Source organism: Homarus americanus, unplaced genomic scaffold (assembly GCF_018991925.1).
Source record: "Homarus americanus isolate GMGI-L3 unplaced genomic scaffold, GMGI_Hamer_2.0 scaffold45562, whole genome shotgun sequence".
NCBI classification, from domain to species: domain Eukaryota; kingdom Metazoa; phylum Arthropoda; class Malacostraca; order Decapoda; family Nephropidae; genus Homarus; species Homarus americanus.
Window position 1 is genome coordinate 10,079,293 of NW_024744839.1, and position 24,474 is coordinate 10,103,766.

At 41.5% G+C, this 24,474-nt stretch overlaps 1 protein-coding gene across 1 annotated transcript; it reads left to right on the forward strand.

The window, feature by feature from the left end:
• The first annotated feature begins 372 nt into the window (after window positions 1–372).
• LOC121878119 (wiskott-Aldrich syndrome protein family member 2-like) lies at window positions 373–21,307 on the forward strand. The gene is made up of 4 exons (XM_042384110.1): window positions 373–450; window positions 5,455–5,668; window positions 8,312–8,478; window positions 20,945–21,307. Exons 1-4 carry the CDS (start codon window positions 373–375, stop codon window positions 21,305–21,307), a joined length of 822 nt encoding a protein of 273 aa, XP_042240044.1.
• The last annotated feature ends 3,167 nt before the right edge of the window (window positions 21,308–24,474 follow it).

The window sequence follows — 24,474 nt, forward strand, 5'->3', positions numbered from 1 at the left end:
ACTATACAGTGAGTGAGGATAAGAAATAGGAAGTTATTCGGCAGGTAAAAAAACTTAGCAGGGAGCGATGCATTTCAGAATAAATTCACACACCCAGATCACAAGGTAATGCAGAGGGAACAGCACAAAAAAACTCCTACAGTACTTGAAAAAGAAGAGGGAGTATTCAATGAGGAACGGGGACGGAAGTACAGTATCTAAAACAACTATCTGTGCAGGTGGGGGTCGATATGCTCCGAAATTGTACGTGTGACTTGTGACAGCCCTCATATCCTAATATTTATCGTCCATGGTCTCATATTGTTTCCCACAAAGTATGCACAGATAGTTGTTTTAGCTACTTACATCGGTTATATACGAGGGGAAGCTAGTATGAGCAAGAGCGCCAGTACAGAACCAGGTGACAGCGGGCACTCCCAAGGCCAAGGCCACCTAGAAAAGAAGGCTTCGGTATCTCTCACAAATCTGATGACGACGTCACACCAGGAGGCGAGCTTTCAATCGCCACCACCCTGGCCAACAGCGCCAGTTAGCCTAAACATGTTGTGAGAGAGTGAAGAAACTTATCGGTCTGCTTTTATTCTCGTCATTTCTCTTTTTCTGTACTCGATTTCATTAAAGGTAAGACTTGGACATGTTAATCTTCTTGTGTACTGTGGTAAGGGTTAAGATGATCATAGATCTGAATTCATTAATTTAAAGTAGTTAAATGATGAATATAATTCAGAGCATGTTTTTCGTTGTTCTGCCATTGTTAGGTTTCGGTAGCTCACAAACAATGATGTTTTGGATAGATTTATCTATCTATCTATCTATCTATCTATCTATCTATCTATCTATCTATATATATATATATATATATATATATATATATATATATATATATATATATATATATATATATAAAACAAAGAAGTATGTCTGTGTGTTTGTTTGTGTGTGTGTCCGCACGAGAATCTCGGAAACTACTTTACCGATCTGTAATAATGATGGATGGTGTTATAAGTAGTGATGATGGATGGTGTTATATGTAGTGATGATGATGATGTTATATGTATTGATGATGAATGTTGTTATATGTAGTGGTGATGGGTGGTGTTATATGTAGTGGTGATGGGTGGTGTTATATGTAGTGATGATGGATGGTGTTATATGTAGTAATGATAGATGATGTTATATGTAGTGATGATGGATGTTGTTATATGTAGTGATGATGGGTGGTGTTATATGTAGTGATGATGGATGGTGTTATGTGTAGTGATGATGGATGATGCTATATGTAGTGATGATGGATGGTGTTATATTCAGTGAAGATGGATGATGTTATATGTAGTGATGATGGGTGTTTATTATATGTAGTGATAATGGATGGTGTTATATGTAGTGATGATGGATGGTGTTATATGTAGTGATGATATATGTTGTTATATGTAGTGTTGATGGATGGTGCTATATGTAGTGATGATGGATGTTGTTATATGTAGTGATGATGGGTGTTGTTATATGTAGTGATGATATATGTTGTTATATGGAGTGATGATGGATGGTGCTATATGTAGTGATGATGGGTGTTGTTATATGTAGTGATGATGGATGGTGTTATATGTAGTGATGATGGATGATGTTATATGTAGTGTTGATGGATGTTGTTATATGTAGTGATGATGGATGGTGTTATATGTAGTGAAGATGGATGATGTTATATGTAGTCATGATGGGTGGTGTTATATGTAGTGATGATGGGTGTTTATTATATGTAGTGATAATGGATGGTGTTATATGTAGTGATGATGGATGGTGTTATATGTAGTGATGATATATGTTGTTATATGTAGTGATGATGGATGGTGCTATATGTAGTGATGATGGATGTTGTTATATGTAGTGATGATGGGTGTTGTTATATGTAGTGATGATATATGTTGTTATATGGAGTGATGATGGATGGTGCTATATGTAGTGATGATGGGTGTTGTTATATGTAGTGATGATGGATGGTGTTATATGTAGTGATGATGGATGATGTTATATGTAGTGTTGATGGATGTTGTTATATGTAGTGATGATGGATGGTGTTATATGTAGTGAAGATGGATGATGTTATGTGTAGTCATGATGGGTGGTGTTATATGTAGTGATGATCTATATATATATAAAACAAAGAAGTCTGTCTATCTGTTTGTTCACCTTTCTCTGGGATGCCATGAGCCTACGTCAGAAACTATGGACGACCAGATCTCTTCATTACTTTTACATGCAACCCTGTATGGACTGACATAACAGAAGCTCTAATGGAAGGCCAGAAAGGACAAGATCGGCAGTATTTAGTCAGAAAGTGATCAAACTCATGGACTTGCTTACAAAAGCATCAATCGTTGGCCCTACACGGTGCTACAAGTACTTCATTGAGTGGCAGAAACGAGGTGTACCACATGCCCATGTCTTGATCTGGTTGAAAGAGAAACTTCGACCGAACATGATTGACAACTGCATACGAGCAGAGTTTCCTGATCCAGAAGAAGATCCAGTTCTTTATGAGATCATCAAGAAGCAAATGATTTATGGGTCATGTGGACCATTCAACAGACACTCTCCCTACATGAAAGATGGACGTTGCAACAAAAACTTCCCAAATGACCTGACAAAGGATGCTCAGAGTGGAGAAGATGGGTATCCTCAGTACAGGAGAAGAGCGCCAGGCGATAGAGGTTTTACAGAATTGTTACGACCTAGAACAGACAGTGAAATAACAGTAGACAACAAATGGGTGATCCCCTACAATCCTCTTTTGAGTAAGGCATTCAATGCGCATATCAATGTGGAGTTTTGCAATTCAGTCAAGTCCATCAAGTATGTTTGCAAATACGTCAACAAAGGCTCTGACCAAGCGATCTTTGCATTGGAAATGAATGGAAATCATGATGAGGTGACACAGTTTCAGCAGGGCCGTTATATATGCATCACTGAAGCCCTATGGAGAATTTTTAGTTTTCCCATACACGAACGATGTCCAACAGTAGTTCATCAGGCTGTTCACCTGGAAAATGGACAAAGAGTATACTTCACAGAAGAGTCTCTCCAAAATCAAATGGCAAATCCTGCTGATACGACTCTCACTGCATTCTTTAAGCTTTCACAGGAAGATGAGATTGCTCTAATATTTCTGTATGTTGACGTACCCTAGTTCTACATATGGCAGGCTTCAATGAAAAAGTTCCAGAGAAGAGCTCAAGGATCCGATGTTGAAGGATATCCAGGGATAAAGTCAGGCAATGCTTTGGGACGTGTCAACACGGTTCACCCCAACAACTTTGAATGCTATTGTTTGAGACTACTTTTGCACCACATCCGTGGCCCAAAATCATATGCAGTACTCAAGACAGTGAATGGACAAGTCTGAAGAACCTATCAGGAAGCGTGCAATCTCCTTGGCCTACTGGAAGATGATGGTCACTGGAATGACACATTAGAAGAGGCAGCAGCTAATCAATCGCCAATGAGAATGAGGAACCTGTTTGCCATCATGATTGCTACATGTGGACATTCCAACCCAAGCCAGCTCTGGAAAAACCATCAAGAAAGTCTTTCAGAGGAACTGCTTCATCAAGCAAGAGGAGAACATCCTGATCAAGAGATTGAGTTCATGGATGACATGTTCAACAGGGCTCTGATCTTGCTGGAAAACAAAGTGATGAAGCAATGCGGAAAAAACCTGACTGATTTTGGATTGCCTTCTCCAAACCGAGAAGAACCAGTAGCTGCAAACAGGGAGTTGCTCAGAGAGACAGACAACTCAGTTGAAGTTCTGGTGAATTTTGTTGAAGAAAATGAGCCCCACCTGGTGCCTGATCAAGCAAATGCTTATGAACAGAACTTGCAAGCGATACAAGCGGAGCAGGGAGGTATGATCTTTCTTGATGCACCTGGCGGGACAGGAAAAACATACTTGATCAACCTTCTGTTGGCCAAAGTACGTCATCAGGGGAAAATTGCTCTTGCTGTGGCATCCTCAGGCATTGCTGCAACACTACTAGAAGGAGGACGTACTGCACACTCAACTTTCAAACTGTCTCTCAACCTCGTTCACAATGAGAATCCAGTTTGCTACATCAAAAAAGGATCGGTAAAGGCAAAACTCTTAGAAAAATGCAGCCTCATAGTCTGGGATGAATGCACTATGTCACACAAGTTAGCGTTTGAAGCATTGGACAGGACCTTGCAAGACATACGAGAAAATGTCCAGATCATGGGTGGCATTACAATGGTCATTGCTATTTTATAATATTTATATCAAATTCCAAACGTAAATAAATAGTTTCTAAGAAAGTACACGGGTTTAAGTAAGTTCTAGTATTTGTTTTCATTGAGTATGAACACGTGTTGTTTATCCCTGTACATTGTACAGTCAGGAAATCTGTTGCCCTTACATGCGGTCTATTTGATTATGTAAATGACACCAGAGTTTTATTTATGTATTTGATTTGCATTGTCTCAATTGCAAAATCAAATTATAAAAATAATGTTATAAACATTACATTACTAAATAAGTTTGTACATAATAAAAATGATTCAATGTAGCATAAATAACTTGAGTGACTGTACTAGGCATTAACAGTTTGGGTAATTATAATGGCGATACGAATGTGAATATGAATTATTTATGGAATACATTGATGTTTTCTTTATAGCTAATTCAGTGTTGATTGTAAGTATAATCATGAATCAGAAAGTGGACTACTTTGCTATATTTAGTGAATATAATTCCTTCAACAATATACAGTGATATCTCTGTTAGCCGGAATCCCTCAAACCCGGAACTCTCCAATAGCCGTAATTGAAGTTTTCTCGGAAAATAGTTCCCAAAACCGCTGGAAAATTCCAGCTTTGGGAACGATTTTCCGAGGAGCACATTTTCCAGAAAATTCCGAGAAAATTTTCCCAAAACCCGTAAAATTCCAGAAAATTCGAGGGGTGGGCGAGTTTTTCCCGGGTCTTGGAGATGAAAATCAGGCGCATTTTCCGTTAATTCTAAGAACATTTTTCCAGAACTCGGAAAATTCCAGAGATGGGGAATATTTTTCTGGGTTCGAGAGACGATGTAATGAGCAATTTCTGGAACTTCCGAGAACATTTTTCCGTTACCTGTAAAATTTCAGGGATGAGGGATATTTTTCTGGGCCACATGGAGAAAATGGATGAAACAAGGGTGGTGAAAAAGGTGTATGTGAATAAATACGATGACGATGGGTGAAGGAGGCGTAGAAGTCCTAGGAGAAGATGGTAGGGGTTGGAAACATGGAAATGGGGTTTTGATAATGATGATGATGCCATTGTATTCCCTGCCACTCTGTCACAGCATTGTATTTTTATTGTAGGTGCCACGAAATGCTGTGTACATGGCTCTAAATCAAATTTTACTATGGATACGATACGTTGGTGTTCCGCTTTCCAAAGGACGAGGATCGTCGGCAGCAGTGGACGAATGCCATCCTTAAGGAAGACTTCACACCCAATGCATCTTCAGTCGTGGGTGCTAAAAACTTCGACTCATGGTTCATCCTCACAAAAGACAGCATGACTCGTCCTGATGGAACCGTGATAAGAGCAAAAAGAGGACACCAGCGATCACAAAAGGCGCATATCCACCGGTCTTCCTTAAGCAACCCAAGTACTTGTCTATGAAACTGCCCCCAACACGTACAACTCCACAAGAAAGAGATGGCCGTTTACTTGCACGGGGTGAATTAGTGATCAATAACTGGATTGAAAAAGATAAAATAGACAATTTTGCAAAGTTCTGTGAAGGATTCAGCAGTCATCTAATGAATGTGTGGATGTCAATATCAAATGATGATTGTGTGTCTTTTTTAAAGTAAATTGTGATGCCCAACCAAAGGTAATGGCTGCTTTAACAGTTTTACCCTGGCAAGAACGTGCGGCATTAGTTCTGAAAAAAAACTAAACTGGCTCTTGCACCTAAAAACAAATGTGATCTGTGGTCCAAGTTTGATTATTTGTTGAGTCACCTGGGCACTTACCAAGAGTCCAGTATCAGTGATGTGAATAAGCTGCATTAAAGTGATAAAAAAATTAATTGACAATGAATCTGTTACTGACACCACATGTTCAAATGCTAAAGGAATGTGGTTCTGTGTTGAGCAACTTTCTTTGGCTATTCAGAAAAAAGGCAGATACAGTTGTGAGTTCTTTATATGGGCTTGTACTACATATTATTCAAGTCCCTCTTTTTACAGGCCTGTACTTGAAAGTGCAGTAATTATTCTCCCTCATCCTGATTACTTGAGGAAGCTTGATTTATGTAGTGGAAAGACAGGATACTCAGAAACTTCACATGAGCTACTTTTGAGGGAAACATTTTCAACTTTAAAAGGTGAAGAAAAACTAGTTAATGTGCTATTTGGCGAAATTCATGTGAAAAAAAGTTTCTTTCATATAAAGGTGTAAGCTTTATGGTGTGTCAGTAAACTCAGGTGAAGCTGCTACAGCATTACAAGACCTCCAACCAGCGAATCCTCCGCTGGGCTCTCCTCACCCAGCCCTATAATCTACAAGTCCGGCACATAAAGTGGGTGGACAACCTGATTGCGGACTCCTTATCCCGAGCTCCAGTGGAAATGCAGCAGCTACTCTCCAGACGCACCAGGTGATCACGTCCTTCGTGCCCGCGCTACGGAGGTCTTTGGAGGGGGGGTGTGTTACGAACCACGCCATCTACTGTGTCATGATCTACCTACCCAGCACCACGAGCAACGCCATCTAGGGACGCGACCTGAGTATGACTAGTCTTAGTCACCACTCCGGGTTTCCCTTCTCCATATCCTGGTTGTTGCGTCACCTCCTCCAACTCTTCCTCATCAGCTCCGGATCGAGGAGAGTTCAGTTCACTCTGGGAAGTGACCACACTTGGATTACCTATCCTGGAAACCTACGGCACAATGACTACCTACCATCTTCTTCAATACTCAGCCCTACTCATCAGACACTTCAGCACCGCACTTGAGTATTGTAACCCTATATTACCTCCCACCTCCACTTGCTTCAGATTGTTGTATGTTGTATAAATATGTATATACTGTTAAGCCAATGTTGCGTATGTTTAAGTTAAGTATGGTTAAGGGTAAATTATAGAAAGCTGGATATTTTGTTAAGGAATTTATTGTACTTTATTATACACAACAAAAACTCGCATCCTTTGTCTACCCTTTTATAGTCTGATTGTCTTTGTTTGTTTAAGTTTTTTTATTGTTGTTGCCTGTTGGGATCTGGGTAGACTTTTAACTATATTCTAAATCCCCAACTCTTCACAATATCTTCACTTCTGTCAAAAAACAAGCATGTAGCTACATTGTATCCACTATGTAATGTTACAGCAGACACACTTCTTGAGCTGACACATAGAGTTCTCACATTTCATCATAACATTGGATATACAGTAGTTTTCCTTATCTCTGCCAACAACAGGGTTGACAGAAATATGTTTGAAAAGTTATGTGGTGGGCGTCTTACTTCAGTAATTCCAAATCCCTGTGATTCTAGCATGCCCCTATTTTTTATTAGTTTTTATTCAGTCCACCTGTTGAAATGTATCAGAAATAACTGGCTTAACCAAAAAATCTAAATCAAACATTTGTAATACCTTCACCTGTGGAACTCCAAATTACTGAGGAAGCTAGTATGCTGCCACTAAAAGAACTGCAATCAAAAGAGCGTAATTTACATGATAAGTCAGCTTCAGGATTGTCGGAGAAAGTGCTGTTTCCTACCAATTTGGAGAGACTGAATATGCTATATGCTGTTAAATTGTTTGATGATAAGAATGTTGCTGCACTGAAATTGTTGAACAATACTAATGTGTCAGGTGTAATTGACTTCATGCAACAATAGAATATTGCAAATGTCAAAACACTAAAGCAAGGCGTGGTTCTCCATCAAGATGAATGCAACCCAGTAAGGGAAGATTCATCTCTATATCCAAATTTGTTTTTCTCAATAGTTTTGGTCAATGGCTTACAACTTGGGAAGAGTTGGAGTTCCCTCAAAATAGGGGTAAGGTTAGGGAAGGTAAGCTTTCACGAGAAACTTCTTTTGCCTTGAAACACACTACATAATACTATGATCAAGTTATATGACCATCTACTAAATCACCATAATTCCCATTACTTATTACTAGGCAAGATTTTGAATGTTCTGTCCATGGCTTCTTCAAAGTCTGCTCTATTAGCAATCACATAAATTATTTCATCCTTAGATGATCTTGAGCCCCGATAAACTTCCTGTGACTCTTTGGGAGAATTCAAGAATGTTGGGGAATCTGTACAAGAGCAGACTTTGCCAAAGGAAGATATCAGTGTTCTGATGTACAACGCGGGCTACATAGTTGATATTCCTGAAAATTGTAAATACCTCAAAGATCTTGACAGAGGAGGCTTAAAATGGCCTTCAGAATTCACTCTATCTGTAAGTAGGAGCAATTACAAAATATTTCAAGCTTTAGTATGTGATTTTAAGGAAAAAATTTTGCAGTTCAGTAACCAAAGAAATGTTCTCGTAAAGTTGTGCTTAGACTATGAGGAGAATGTATTTGACATGACTGAATCTTGTTCATGTAATACTTCAGTAAAGAGAATCCTTTTGCTGTGTATTTGGTCAATGTCAAATATATTATTGAATAATTTCTCAAAGTCATATAATATTGATATTGCAGTACACAGTCGTTGCAAAAATAGGAAACTTTCTACACAGAAGTAATCCAAAAGGGAGTCTTAACTTTTACAGTAATGTTTTGTCATAGTGATTGGATAGAATAAGTCTATCATTGATTTGATACTTACATGATTTGTAAAGAAAATAAGTTATAATAAGATATTACACGGTAATTTCTACAGAAACTTATACTGTATTTATTATATTGATGGTGCCTGCATTTGCCTCATTATTGAGATAAATATCCTAACCTTAATAGTGCCATAAATATCCTTCAGATTATGGTAGAAGGAAGGTAATGAAGTAATGGTAGAAGGAAGGTAATGAAGTAATGGTAGAAGGAAGGCAATAAAGTAATGGTAGAAGGAAGGTAATGAAGTAATGGTAGAAGGAAGGTAATGAAGTAATGGTAGAAGGAAGCTAATGAAGTATTGGTAAAAGTAATGGTAGAAGGAAGGTAATGAATTATTGGTAAAAATAATGGTAGAAGGAAGTTAATAAAGTAATAGTAGAAGGAAGGTAAAAAAGTAATGGTAGAATGGAGGTTTTGAAATCTTGGAAAAAGTAAAGGTAGCAGGAAGGTAATAAATTAATGGTAGAAGGAAGGTAATGAAGTATTGGTAAAAGTAATGGTAGAAGGAAGGTAATAAAGTAATAGTAGAAGGAAGGTAATAAAGTAATGGTAGCAGGAAGGTAATGAAGTACTGGTAAAAGTAAAGGTAGAACGAAGATAATAAAGTAATGGTAGAATTAAGGTAATGAAGTAATGGTAGAAGGAAGGTAATAAAGTAATGGTAGATGGAAGGTAATGAAGTGTTGGTAAAAGTAATGGTAGAAGGAAGGTAATAAAGTAATGGTAGAAGGAAGATAATAAAGTAATTGTAGCAGGAAGGTAATAAAGTAATGGTAGAAGGAAGGTAATAAAGTAATGGTAGAAAGAACGTAATGAAGTAACGGTAGAAGGAAGGTAATAAAGTAATGGTAGCAGGAAGGTAAGGAAGTAATGGTAGAATGAAGGTAATGAAGTAATGGTAGAAGGAAGGTAATAAAGTAATGGTAGAAGGAAGGTAATAAAGTAATGGTAGAAGGAAGGTAATAAAGTAATTGTAGAAGGAAGGTAATAAAGTAATGGTAGAAAGAAGGTAATGAAGTAATGGTAGAAGGAAGATAATAAAGTAATTGTAGCAGGAAGGTAATAAAGTAATGGTAGAAGGAAGGTAATGAAGTAATTGTAGAAGGAAGGTAATAAATAATGGTAGAAGGAAGGTAAAGAAGTACTGGTAGAAGGAAGGTAATAAAGTAATGGAAGAAGGAAGGTAATAAAGTAATAGTAGAAGGAAGGTAATAAAGTAATGGTGGAAGGAAGGTAATGAAGTAATGGTACAAGGAATGTAATGAAGTAGTGGTAAAAGTAATGGTAGAAGGAAGGTAATGGAGTAATGGTAGAAGGAAGGTAATAAAGTAATGGTAGAAGGAAGGTAATAAAGTAATGGAAGAAGAAAGGTAATGTGTAATGGTAGAAGGAAGGTAATAAAGTAATGGTGGAAGGAAGGTAATAAAGTAATGGTACAAGGAATGTAATGAAGTAGTGGTAAAAGTAATGGTAGAAGGAAGGTAATGGAGTAATGGCAGAAGGAAGGTAATAAAGTAATGGTAGAAGGAAGGCAATAAAGTAGTGGTAAAAGTAATGGTAGAAGGAACGTAATGGAGTATTGGTGAAAGTAATGGTAGAAGGAAGGTAATAAAGTAATAGTAGAAGGAAGGTAATAAAGTAATGGAAGAATGAAGGTAATGAAGTATTGGTAAAAGTAATGGTAGAAGGACGGTAATAAAGTAATGGTAGAAGGAAGGTAATAAAGTAATGGTAGAAGGAAGATTGTATTAGCCTCGGTGACATTAATATTATATAAATGTGGGCTAATGACATATATTCATTATATACATTCTATCATCCAGACTATTGAGCATACAGCTACATAAACATTTGCTCTGTCACACCTCCTAGGGTAGACTGCCCATAAACATTTGTTCTTTCACACCTTCTCCGGTGTACAGCCCATAAAACTATAGACTCAACCATCAGTGTGTGTGAAGTCTGTTTAGTTAATGGTCGTGTTGAAGTGTGGTTACTCTTCGACCACCAGGCACCAGACTCAAGAGAGTTCAGCCCAGTTCTCACCAGTACACAGCCCGGCACGATGCCCTGAAGTCGTGTCGTGAGACCAGCTTTCCGGGCTGTGCCTCTCTCTAAATATATCAGCTAATTACAAGCTAATAGCTAATGCTCATTAGTCTGTCAATACCAAATAATTGTACAGACATTACTACCCAATATAACTGGAAAATCACCACGTGTGTTTACATTAAACCAAGGAACAACGAGTGAAGAGAACATTACCTGTGTGTCTTGTTTAACTTACAAGCTAAGATAATTACAAGTACAACCCAGGACAGACGATTTAAACTATCAACCAATCTACGACTGTATCAAATGTGACACGCCTTGAGATTACTTGATATCTCACTCAGCTGCAACTACGGTACCAGCGACTAACCTACACTCATTCGGGCAAGTGTTAACAAGTGAGATAGTTTGATATCATATCACCGCTAAAACAAGGTAATAAAGTAATGGTAGAAGGAATGTAATGAAGTAGTGGTAAAAGTAATGGTAGAAGGAATGTAATGAAGTAGTGGTAAAAGTAATGGTAGAAGGAAGGTAATAAAGTAATGGTAGAAGGAAGGTAATGAAGTAGTGGTAAAAGAAAGGTAATAAAGTAATGGTAAAAGGAAGGTAATGAAGTAATGGTAGAAGGAAGGTAATGAAGTAATGGTAGAAGGAAGGTAATGAAATAGTGGTAAAAGTAATGGTAGAAGGAATGTAATGAAGTACTTTTAAAAGTAATGGTAGAAGGAAGGTAATAAAGTAGTGGTAGAAGGAACGTAATGAAGTATTGGTGACAGTAATGGTAGAAGGAAGGTAATGAAGTGTTGGTAAAAGTAATAGTAGAAGGAAGGTAATAAAGTAATGGTAGAAGTAAGATAATAAAGTGATGGTAGAAGGAAGGAAATAAAGTAATGGTAGAAGGAAGGTAATGAAATAGTGGTAAAAGTAATGGTAGAAGGAATGCAATGAAGTAGTGGTAAAAGTAATGGTAGAAGGAAGGTAATAAAGTAATGGTAGAAGGAACGTAATGAAGTGTTGGTGAAAGTAATGGTAGAAGGAATGTAATGAAGTAGTGGTAAAAGTAATGGTAGAAGGAAGGTAATAAAGTAATTGTAGAAGGAAGGTAATGAAATAATGGTAGAAGGAAGGTAATGAAGTAATGGTAGAAGGAAGGAAATAAAGTGTTGATAAAAGTAATAGTAGAAGGAAAGTAATAAAGTAATGGTAGAAGGAAGATAATAAAGTGATGGTAGAAGGAAGGAAATAAAGTAATGGTAGAAGGAAGGTAATGAAGTAATGGTAGAAGGAAGGTAATGAAATAGTGGTAAAAGTAATGGTAGAAGGAATGCAATGAAGTAGTGGTAAAAGTAATGGTAGAAGGAAGGTAATAAAGTAATGGTAGAAGGAACGTAATGAAGTGTTGGTGAAAGTAATGGTAGAAGGAATGTAATGAAGTAGTGGTAAAAGTAATGGTAGAAGGAAGGTAATAAAGTAATTGTAGAAGGAAGGTAATGAAGTAATGGTAGAAGGAAGGTAATACAGTAATGGTAGAAGGAAGGTAATAAAGTGATGGTAAGAGGAGGGTAATGAAGTAATGGTAGAAGAAAGGTAATGAAATAGTGGTAAAAGTAATGGAAGAAGGAATGTAATGAAGTAGTGGTAAAAGTAATGGTAGAAGGAAGGTAATAAAGTAATGGTAGAAGGAACGTAATGAAGTGTTGGTGAAAGTAATGGTAGAAGGAAGGTAATGAAGTGTTGGTAAAAGTAATGGTAGAAGGAAGGTAATAATGTAATGGTAGAAGGAAGGTAAGAAGGTAATGGTAGAAGGAAGGTAATAAAGTAATTGTAGAAAGAAGGTAATATAGCAATGGTAGAAGGAAGGTAATGAAGTAATGGTAGAAGGAAGGTAATGAAGTGTTGATAAAAGTAATAGTAGAAGGAATGTAATAAAGTAATGGTATAAGGAAGGTAATGAAGTAATGGTAGAAGGAAGGTAATGAAGTAATGGTAGAAAGAAGGTAATGAAGTGTTGATAAAAGTAATAGTAGAAGGAATGTAATAAAGTAATGGTATAAGGAAGGTAATGAAGTAATGGTAGAAGGAAGGTAATAAAGTATTGGTAGCAGGAAAGTAATGAAGTAATGGTAGAAGGAAGGTAATAAAGTAATGGTAGAAGGAAGGCAATAAAGTAATGGTAGCAGGAAGATAATGAAGTAATGGTAGAAGGAAGGTAATTAAGTAATGGTAGAAGGAAGGTAATAAAGTAAAGGTAGAAGGAAGGTAATAAAGTAATGGTAGAAGGAAGGTAATAAAGTAATGGTAGAAGGACGGTAAAAAAGTAATGGTAGAAGGAAGGTAATAAAGTAATGGTAGCAGGAAGGTAATGAAGTAATGGTAGAAGGAAGGTAATAAAGTAATGGTAGAAAGAAGGTAATGAAGTAATGGTAGAAAGAAGGTAATGAAATAATGGTAGAAGGAAGGTCATGAAGTGTTGATAAAAGTAATAGTAGAAGGAATGTAATAAAGTAATGGTAGAAAGAAGGTAATAAAGTAATGGAAGAAGGAAGGTAATAAAGGAATAGTAGAAGGAAGGTAATAAAGTAATGGTAGAAGGAAGGTAATAAAGTAATTGTAGAAGGAGGGTAATAAAGTAATGGAAGAAGGAAGGTAATGAAGTAATGGTAGAAGGAAGGTTATAAAGTAATGGTAGAAGGAAGGTAATAAAGTAATGGTACAAGGAAGGTAATGAAGTAGTGGTAAAAGTAATGGTAGAAGGAAGGTAATGGAGTAATGGCAGAAGGAAGGTAATAAAGTAATGGTAGAAGGAAGGCAATAAGGTAGTGGTAAAAGTAATGGTAGAAGAAACGTAATGAAGTATTGGTAAAAGTAATGGTAGAAGGAAGGTAATAAAATAATGGTAGAAGGAAGGTAGTAAAGTAATGGTAGCAGGAAGATTGTATTAGCCTCGGTGACATTAATATTATATAAATGTGGGCTAATGACATATATTCATTATATACATTCTATCACCCAGACTATTGAGCATACAGCTACATAAACATTTGCTCTGTCACGCCTCCTAGGGTGGACTGCCCATAAACATTTGTTCTTTCACACCTTCTCCGGTGTACAGCCCATAAAACTATAGACCCAACCTTCAGTGTGTGGGAAGTCTGTTTAGTTAATGGTCGTGTTGAAGTGTGGTTACTCTTCGACCACCAGGCACCAGACTCAAGAGAGTTCAGCCCAGTTCTCACCAGTACACAGCCCGGCACGATGCCCTGAAGTCGTGTCGTGAGACCAGCTTTCCGGGCTGTGCCTCTCTCTAAATATATCAGCTAATTACAAGCTAATAGCTAATGCTCATTAGTCTGTCAATACCAAATAATTGTACAGACATTACTACCCAATATAACTGGAAAATCACCACGTGTGTTTACATTAAATCAAGGAACAACGAGTGAAGAGAACATTACCTGTGTGTCTTGTTTAACTTACAAGCTAAGATAATTACAAGTACAACCCAGGACAGACGATTTAAACTATCAACCAATCTACGACTGTATCAAATGTGACACGCCTTGAGATTACTTGATATCTCACTCAGCTGCAACTACGGTACCAGCGACTAACCTACACTCATTCGGGCAAGTGTTAACAAGTGAGATAGTTTGATATCATATCACCGCTAAAACAAGGTAATAAAGTAATGGTAGAAGGAAAGTAATGGTAGAAGGAATGTAATGAAGTCGTGGTAAAAGTAATGGTAGAAGGAAGGTAATAAAGTAATGGTAGAAGGAATGTAATGAAGTAGTGGTAAAAGTAATGGTAGAAGGAAGGTAATAAAGTAATGGTAGAAGGAATGTAATGAAGTAGTGGTAAAAGTAATGGTAGAAGGAAGGTAATAATGTAATGGTAGAAGGAAGGTATTGAAGTAGTGGTAAAAGGTAGGCAATGAAGTAATGGTAGATGGAAGATAATAAAGTAATGGTTGAAGGAAGGTAATAAAGTAATGATAGAAGGAAGGTAATAAAGTAATGGGAGAAGGAAGGTAATAAAGTAATGGTAGAATGGAGGTATTAAAGTAAAGGTAGAAGGAAGGTAATAAAGTAAAGGTAGAGGGGAGGTATTAAAGTAATGGTAGAAGGAAAGTAATAAAGCTATTATGAAGAAGAGGTAGAAGGTAAGTAAAGAGAGAAAGCTAGCGCGGTCACTGCCGCTTCCAGTGGAGTCATCAAACCCTCACTGGGCCTTCGCTTCTAGGTGGCCTTGGCATTCCCCACCCGCTCCACGCTCACGTGAGACAGCTAGCCAGTATCCGCGGGTGGACGCAGGAGCTGAGAGACCGGTACCGAGAGCTACAGACGGACACCCAGGACGAGAGCAAACGTCTACATGAATAAAAATGGGCCGCCTTGGTATGGGAGGCAGCCAACAATTACCGCGATTCTGCTGCATTCTGGAAAGGGATCAAGCGACTGATGGGTTCCACCTCTAGCACGGTCCCTTACCTGCTCGACCAAAACAACGTAAAAATATTCGAGGAAGAAAACCAAGAACAACTACATCGGCGATATTTACGAAAGATCTTTACCATTAGTGAACAGGAGAACGAGGGCTTCGACAGGGAGTTTGAGGAGGACATTTTAGGTCAGTTGCAGGACCATCAGCACCTGCTCCAGCCGCTCCCACGGACTGACTTCACTAGACTGGTGGACGGAAGCTACCTGACGGAGCGCATAGTTCCTGCAGATGTGTCAGCCATCATAAAAGGGTTTAAAAACAAATCACCTGGTCAAAGCCACATTAACAAGAAAATCCTGGCTCAACTCCCCGACAACATGATAGAGAGGCTTGCTCATATATGCAACGCCTGCCTCGCCTCTGGATACTTCCCTAAGATGTTCAAAATCGCCGTTATTCGCCTCATACCAAAAGCAGGGAAGCCTCCAAACAAAGTCGAAAACTTTCGACCAATATCGCTGCTAGAGGTACCTGCCAAAATCTTCGAAAAAATAGTCAATAAGCGATTGCGGATGTATCTGGAGGACGAAGACGTGCATAATCCCCGCCAGTTCGGCTTCCGCCAGTATCGAGGCACATCCACCGCCATAGCTCAGGCCTACGAGCAGATCGCCAATGCCATGACTGGCCGCCTGCAGTGCAATATAGTACTGAGGGACGTCAGCAAGGCGTTTGACAAAGTTTGGCACGCAGGGCTGCAGTATAAGATCATACAACTGGGGCTACCCGAAAATCTGACGCGCCTGCTGTGCAACTTCATTATGGACCGCAGAGCCAAAATCAAGATGCAAGAACATTTTGGAGAAGAATTCTCACTATCGAGCGGCGTGCCTCAGGGCTCTTGTCTCTCACCAACCCTTTACACACTCTACACGGCTGACCTGCCACCCCCAATCGTCGGCAGCGAGTACGTCATGTATGCCGACGATGTAACACAGATCGTCACCTGCCCAGGAAGGTCCACAGCAAGAATGGCGCGACTCACTGCTCGGGCAATAGAGGAGATCTCGGAGTATGAAAATAAATGGAAAATAAAAACAAACAAAACGAAATTTGAGGTCATACCCATAGCCAAATTCAAGCCGGCCCCATTGATGATCGACGACGAAGAGATTCAGTACTCTAAACAAGGCAGGTTGCTCGGCCTCATCATTCTCGGACGGGCATCATTCCCCACGTGAAGGACAGACTAAATAAAGCCAAAGTCGCCGCAGTCAAATTAAAACGTTTTAAATTGATGCCTGAGAAGATACAAGTTCACCTGTACAAGGCGCTGGTGAGGCCTGTGTTGGAGTACCCATCTATACCACTCGTCACACTCGGGAAGACCAGACTACAACAACTACAGAGCTTCCAAAACAAGTGTTTGAGGTCAGCCAGTGGCCAAGCGCCACCCTACCAGGAGACAGTGGAAACCATCCACCTAAGAAATAAAACAGAAGCCCTCAACTTCAGGTTCCATCGCCTAGGGAAGAAGGGTGGGGACAAGCTCCTGGACGACCCTCACAGCCCAGACCACCTACGCGGGGAAGACATCAACGGAGGGAGACCCCACGCCTGGTGGCCCCGGAGTCTGCCCGCACTACAACAACCCAACCCGCGATCCATCTATGTCCGCCGCAGTGATCCACCTTAGATTAAAACTTAGATGATATAAATTCACATTTAACAAGTCACAATCAAGTGAGTCCATAACGTAATACAGTATAAGATGTTAATAAACTTGTAATTGTAAAATCAATCTAGTCATTGTCTACTAAAATAACCATTGTGCAACCTCATTCTAAATCCTAGGTTAGCTTAGTTAGCCAACAAACTCTGTAATATGTAAAACAAGGGGTGTCGTCCCCCTCTGTTTAACTCATTAAACTTCTTTTCCAACCTTTCCCCCCACGACTATATGTTGTGACTTCTCCATCCCTCATGTCTGGCTGTGCCTTGAGCCCCAGCATGCCTTCCACCCTTTCCCCACCTTAACCTAACAAAAAAAAAAAAAAAAAAAAAAAAAAAAAAAAAAAAAAAAACTCCCACCCAGGAGAAGGTGAGCGCCAAGTAAACAATGTCATCTTTGACCACACCCCACAGAGTACAATGTATTTAGCAAACGCTGCAGCTGCTGAGAATGGCGGGAGGCCGGAGACACCACCAAAATCAAAGACGTTACCGAGAACAAATTCCGGCTTGAAAGTCATGTACATTAATACTGACACGTTCCTTGATAAGAGAGAGGAGTTTGAAAAACTATTAGAAGTAAATCAACCCGATATAGTAGGTGTTGTAGAACTGTTGTACAAGAACAGGAGAATCGAGCAGGAGGAATGCGAGTTCAATATAGACGAATATGACTCATTTACGAACCTTTCTCAAGGAACTTGCAAGAGGGGTGTGGTTATCTATGCTAAGCAAAACTTGAGAGCTAGCCAAGTGAAGGTACAGGGAGAGGATGATTTTGAAAAATCAAAGCGGCGTAAAATTTAGTTAATGGGGATACACTTACTTATTGTCGGGTGTATCTACAGATCCCCAAACTTTAGCTTATTAAAGCAAAGGAACTTAAGAGCCTTAATAGACAATGCAACGGTGCTCAACCCTACCCACCGCCTTGTCATGGGGGACTTTATCTATGGTGAAATCGACTGAAGAAATAAAACCACACCAAATGACTTAAATAACCCCGCTACTCTTTTTGTAGAAACACTGAGAGGTAATTTTCTGTCCCAACATGTTAAAAACCCGACTCATTATAGAGAGGAGCAAACACCCAAGCCTGTGGACTTCATCATAACTAACGAGGAGGGTATGGTGGCCAAGCTGGAACACCTAGCCCCCGTAGGCACCAGTCACCACGTAACGTTGTCCTTCATTTTTAACTGTTACTTATTTCATGACAAAACCAGGCCTAGGTTCACATATTACAAGGAAAATTATGACGGGATGAGGGAGGAGATGAGGGGTATCCACTGGCATAGCTCACTAAGGTATAAGAGCGCAGACACTACACTAAATATCATAGCCAATAAAGTGATCGATAAATATATACCCAGGACCAAACCCAATGCCCCAGGAATACGAGGAGACCGCTACACATGAACCATGTGCGGTTGACAGGAGGATTTATGCCAGATCCAGGAACCAAGCAAAGTCAGAGTGCAGAAGGGCTGAAAAAGAGTTCCAGAGGCGAATTGTGAGTGAGATCAAGTCAAACCCAATAACGTTTTACCGCGGCGCAAAGTCGAAATTAAAAATGCGAGTCTGCGTTTCGGACCTGAGGCTTGAAGATGGTAGTTACGCTGATTCTAACAAGGACAAGGCGTTGAACAGTTTCATTTCCTTGGTGTTCACAAGAGAGGATGCGTTTGAGGACAGACGGTGTGATACAGCGCTGACCCATATTGTGTTCTCATAACAGGTTTTAATAAATAAATTGTCAAGGCTAAAAATTCATAAAAGTCCCGGCCCTGACATGGTGCATCCCAGAGTGCTGAGCCCCTGAAGATCCTGTTCTGTAAATGCCTGGATGAGCAAAAGGTCCCCAGTGACAGAAAAATGGCCTATGTGAGTCCTGTTTTCAAGAAGGGAGATCGTCACTCCACAAATAATTATAGACCAGTGAGCCTGACCAGTATAGTATGCAAAGTACTTGAAAGCATTTTAAGAGATGCCATGATGGAACATCTACTTCGAAACAACCTTGTATCGGACTGCCAACACGATTTTATGCCAGGACGGTCCTGTTTAATACAATTACTGAAGGTACTGGACGTTTGGACCCAAATTCTGGAACAGGGAGGCAATATCGACAATATATACAGTACCTAGATTTTACCAAGGTTTTCGACAGCGTACCCCACGAAATGCTGAGAATTAAACTGGAAGGGTAAGGGGTTCAGGGAGGTGACCTAGCGTGGATCAGAGACTTCCTGCATGATAGCAAGCAGTGTGTGTGGTGATTAATGGTACGAAATCGTCATGTGTACCCGTGACAAACGGGGTACCAGAGGGCATTGTATTGGGCCCGTTGTTGTTTGCTTGTTTCATAAATGACATGCTAGAAACTATACACTCCTCGATACAAATGTTTGCGGACGATGCCGAGATTTAAGGAAATTATTTACCAAACAGACTGTAAAGAGCTGCAGAAATATCTCTGTGAGCTTCAAGAATGGTCGAAGAAATGGCTGCTAAGATTCAATGTCACGAATTGTAAGAGGATGTACTTGGGACGTACCAAAGGTAAGGAAGCATATCATATGTGCCAACGGGATCAAGAAACTGCATTAATAGAGACTGAATGCGAAAAGGACCTTGGTGTGTATGTTGACAATGAACTGAAGTTCTTGGACCATTGTGAGAAGAAGGTGAATCAAGCAACTAAACTATTAGGTCTTATAAGAAGGTCGTTCGGATATCTAGACGATCTGTCCCTCGAAACAATCTTCAAGAATGAAGAGCTACCACGTCTGGAGTACTGTCACCCCGTCTGGTCCACAAGATATGACCAAAGGATGGCCACCAGACTGGTGCCTGCACTTCGGCATCTTAGCTATCCAGTGAAACTAGAGCGCCCGCAACTGCCGAGCTTATACTACAGAGGGACAGGGGGGGACCTAATTGAGTTGTATAAACATCTCAAAGGTCACTACTCAGTATAGTGTTAATACCTGGAGCTAGCAGACGCGCGTCCCACAAAGGGTCACAACTCAAGGTTGAAGAAGCCGCAAGTCCAGAAAACTGGGAGGGCAAACTTTTTCGAGTGAGAGTTGTGAACTCTTGGAACAACCTGCAGGAGAGTGTTGTGATGGCACCGAGTGTGAGCTGTTTCAAGACCAGACTTGACCAGCACTGGAGCAGGTTCAGATACATTCAGGAGCCAGTGCATGTCCAGTACTTGCCAACAGTGCGTAACCGAGACGTGACCGACCGCCCAAGCGGCTAACGAGCCGATTAGAGGCGAAGAGGATAAAAGTAAAGAAGTAAAAGTATAACTTAACCTAACCTAACCTAACCTAACCTACGACCCCTAGATAGCGTTGGTGTGTATAATCATCAGGTGAAATTGGTGTGTGTTTTATCTTTAGATGATCTCTGAATCCCTTACTGCTATGATACGATATGTATTGCTATAGGACAAGCTCCTTTCTGGTCCCCACTTCTCTTTCCTATCATCACAAGTTTTTTCTTTCCACATTATCTCAGTCCACCATGATTCATTTCTATATTTTTCTTAACCATTACTTTAAATTTTATCTAATTTTCGTTCTATTTACTCCATCTCCTCCCTGTCTCTATGTAGGAGTCCTCAGTGCCATCATTCTCTACACACACACACACAGAGCCACTGTAAACAACTACTGTATATGTTACCCTGCCAGATAATGAGGAAGCTGTTGTAGATATAATAATCAGAATGGGTCCCATAGGCGGTCAGCCCAAAATTTATTCAATTTCCGAACTATAACTTCCTTCCCCACCTCTAATCTTCTTTCACCCCTCCTTTTTCTCTCAAAAAAAAAAAGCCTCCATCAGTAGCGCCCCGGCAACCTCGGCAGCCCACCCCCGGCAACTTCCACGGCAGCTCCACGGCAGCCCCCGGCAGCCTTCCTCGTCAGCTCCCCGGCAGCCCCCTGGGGGCCTCCTACGGCACCTCCCACACCAATTTCCCACGGCATTCCACGGCAGCCTCCCACGGCAGTCCCAGGTAGCCCCTCGACAGTCCCCCAGAAGACTCCTACGGCAACCCCGGCAACCTCCCACAGTCGCTTTCCACGGCAAGGCCCCCAGCAACCTCCTACTACAAGTCCCGGCAACCTCCTACGGCAAACCTCCGGCAACCTCCTACGGCAAGTCCCCCCGGCAACCTCCTACAGCTGCCTCCGAGGAACGCTTCACTGAGACACACGCAGGATAATGCAGTTAAGATTTACTGTAAAAAAAAAAAAATCATCCACACACCGGGAAGCCAGGTTGTCGGGGGACTGGATGTCGGGGGCCAAGTTGTCAGGGTCCTAGCTGTTGGGGCCAGCTTCTTGGGGGCCTGGTTGTCGGGGCCAGGTTGTCAGAGTGAGGTTATAAAGGCCGAGTTGTTGGGGCCAGGTTGTTGGGGGCCAGATTGTCGAGGCCACGTTGGGGGCCAGATTGTCGAGGCCACGTTACCGGGCCAGATTACCGGGGCTAGTTGTCGGGGGACCAGGCTGTCGGAAGTAGGTTGTCGAGGCCTGGTGCCGGGGGCCTGGTTGTCGGGGCGTTTTCAGGGTGAGGTTGTTCAGGCTGAGTTGTTAGCCAGGTTGCCGGGGTCCCAGCTGTTGGGGCCAGCTTGGGGGCCTGGTTGTCGGGGCCAGGTTGTCAGAGTGAGGGTTATAAAGGCCGAGTTGTTAGCCAGGTTGTTTAGGGCCAGATTGTCGAGGCCACGTTACCGGGCCAGATTATCGGGGCTAGGTTGTCGTGGACCAGGCTGTCGGAAGTAGGCTGTCGAGGCCTGGCTGTCGGGGGGGGCCTGGTTGTCGGGGCCATGTTTTCAGGGTGAGGTTGTATAGACTGAGTTGTTAAACAGGCTGTCGGGGCCAGGTTGTCAGGTGCCAAATTGTCGGGGGCCAGGTTGTCGGGGGCCAGATTGTTGGGGCGGCTGTCGAGTGCCTGGTTGTCGGGGACCTGGTTGTCGGGGGCCAGGCTGTCGGGGCCTGGTTGTTGAGCCAAGTTTGTCTGTACCAGGTTGTCGGGGCCAGCAGACGGGCCTGGCTGTCGGGACCAGGTTGTCGGGGCCTGGTTGTCCTGGACAGATTAGGGACCGGGCTATCTGGGCCAGGTTGTCGAGGGCCAGGTTGTTAAGGACCAGGTAGACGGGGCCTGGTTGTCGGGGCCTGGATGTCGGGGCCTGGTTATCGGGGACAGAGTAGTGGGACCGGGCTATCTGGGCCAGGTTGTCGGGGCCAGGTTGTATGGGCCAGGATGTCGGAAACAGATTTTCGGGGTCAGGTAATCGAGGTCTGGTTGTCGGGGCCACGAAAGGATTCACTAAACGTATGATTATGGAGGCGTGACGTCTTGGTTACGTTAGGTTAGGTTTGTGTTGTGTTTGGTTTTATTGTGTTTGTTTTGTATTTTATTGTGTTTGTGTTGCATTTTATTGTGTTTGTGTTGGGTTTTATTGTGTTTGTGTTGTGTTTTTAGTGTTTGTGTTGTGTTTTATTGTGTTTGTGTTGTGTTTTATTGTGTTTGTGTTGTGTTTTATTGTGCTTGTGTTGTGTTTTATTGTGTTTGTGTTGTGTTTTTAGTGTTTGTGTTGCATTTTATTGTGTTTGTGTTGGGTTTTATTGTGTTTGTGTTGTGTTTTTAGTGTTTGTGTTGCATTTTATTGTGTTTGTGTTGGGTTTTATTGTGTTTGTGTTGTGTTTTTAGTGTTTGTGTTGGGTTTTATTGTGTTTGTGTTGTGTTTTATTGTGTTTGTGTTGTGGCCTGGCTTGTTTGTGCTGCATTTTATTGTGCTCAGGTTGGTGTTTTAGTGCCTTGGGCATTTTATTGTGTTTGTGTTGGCTCATTGCGTTTGTGTTGTGTTTTTAGTGTTTGTGTTGGGTTTTATTGTGTTTGTGTTGTGTTGCATTGTGTTTGGTTGTGTTTTATTGTGTTTGTGTTGCCTTATTATTGTGGCAGTTTTAGTGCTCTGTGCTTTGCATCTTATCTTTACTGGTCTGTGCCAAATTCTTTACTGTGCCCAGTTGGCTCTTTTAGTGCTCAGGCTGTGCCTTATCAGGCTTGTGTTGTCTATCAGTCAAAATGCCACTTGTGCCTTGGCTGGGCCTTTACTGGCTCTGGTGCTGTGCCTCAGTGCCTGTGCTCAGGTCTTGTGCTCTGTGCTGGGCTCCTTACTGCGCCTTGCGTTGTGCCCATTGTGCTCTGTGTCAAGCACTCCTTTACTGTGGCCTGTGCTGGGCCTTACTGCGCTCCAGTGCTGTGCTCCTTTTAGTGCCTGCAGCTGTGTCTTTATCAGCCTGGTGCTGCTGGGCTCCTATCGTGCGCCCAGCTGTGGTGTGCACCATCGCTCCTTACTTGCCTGTGCCTGCGTCTTTGAAAGCTGTGCCTGCTGGCACCTTACTGTGTGCCTTGTGCTGGCGTCACTGTGCCTGGTGTCAGGCTCCTTTAGTGCTCCAGGTTGTGTCTTATCAGCTCATTGCGCCTTACTGCGCTCTTGCGCGTCTTTTATGCGCTGCCTCCCTGCGCTGCATCTTACTGTGCTGGTCTGGCCCTACTTTCTGCGTCTGGTGCCGTGCTCTCTGCGCTCCATCAGTGCGTTGCGCTCCTTTATCGCGGCCCAGGCCAGGCGTCCGGCCCAGGCCTTCGCACCTTACTGCGCCTGGTGCTGGGCCCCATTGCGCCCAGGCCTGCGCCAGCGCTATGCGCTCCCACGTGCCCACCCGTCTATCGCGCTCTGTGCCTGCGTCACTGCGCCTGTGCTGCGGCCTTTATCGCGCCCAGCTTCGTGCCTCAGCGCCTGCGCATCGTGCTGTGCCGCTTTACCGTGGCCGTGCTGTGTGCTGTGCTCTTTACTGCGCTCTGTGCTGCGGGCCTTTAGCGTTTTTGTTGCATTTATTGCGTTTGTGTTGGGTTTATTGGTGTTTGTGTTGTGTTTTTAGTGTTTGTGCTTGTGCTTTATCAGTTTCAGTGCAGGTTTTATTGTGTTTGGTGTTGTGTTTTATTGTGCTTGGTGTTGTGTTTTATTGTGCTTGTGTTGTGGTTTTTAGTGTTTGTGCTGGCATTATCATGTGTCAACACAGTTTGTAATTCACTTTATCAGTTGTGCTGGTGTTTTATCATTGTTTGTGTTGTGTTTATTGTGTTTGTGTTGTGTTTTTTAGTGCTTGTGCTGGGTATCTTATCAGTTTGTGTTGGCCTTTATTGCGTTTGTGTTGTGTTTTATAATGTGCTCAGGCTGGTGTCTTTTATCAGCTTGTGTCAGGTTTTACTGTGTGTGTTGTGTTTTGTGTGCTCAGGCTGCATCTAGTGCTCTTGTGCTTGGCATCATTGCGTCACTGCGCTTGTGCTGTGGTTACTGTGCTCCAGGGCTG

What these genes read in the sequence shown, in the direction of transcription:
- LOC121878119 (XM_042384110.1), top strand. Translation starts at nt 373, where the DNA reads ATGAGCAAGAGCGCCAGTACAGAACCAGGTGACAGCGGGCACTCCCAA. An exon ending in ACCTAGAAAAGAAGGCTTCG is followed by an intron (nt 451 to 5,454) that starts GTATCTCTCACA and finishes CGCTTTCCAAAG; the next exon opens with GACGAGGATCGTCGGCAGCA. An exon ending in CTTCAGAATTCACTCTATCT is followed by an intron (nt 8,479 to 20,944) that starts GTAAGTAGGAGC and finishes CTCCATCAGTAG; the next exon opens with CGCCCCGGCAACCTCGGCAG.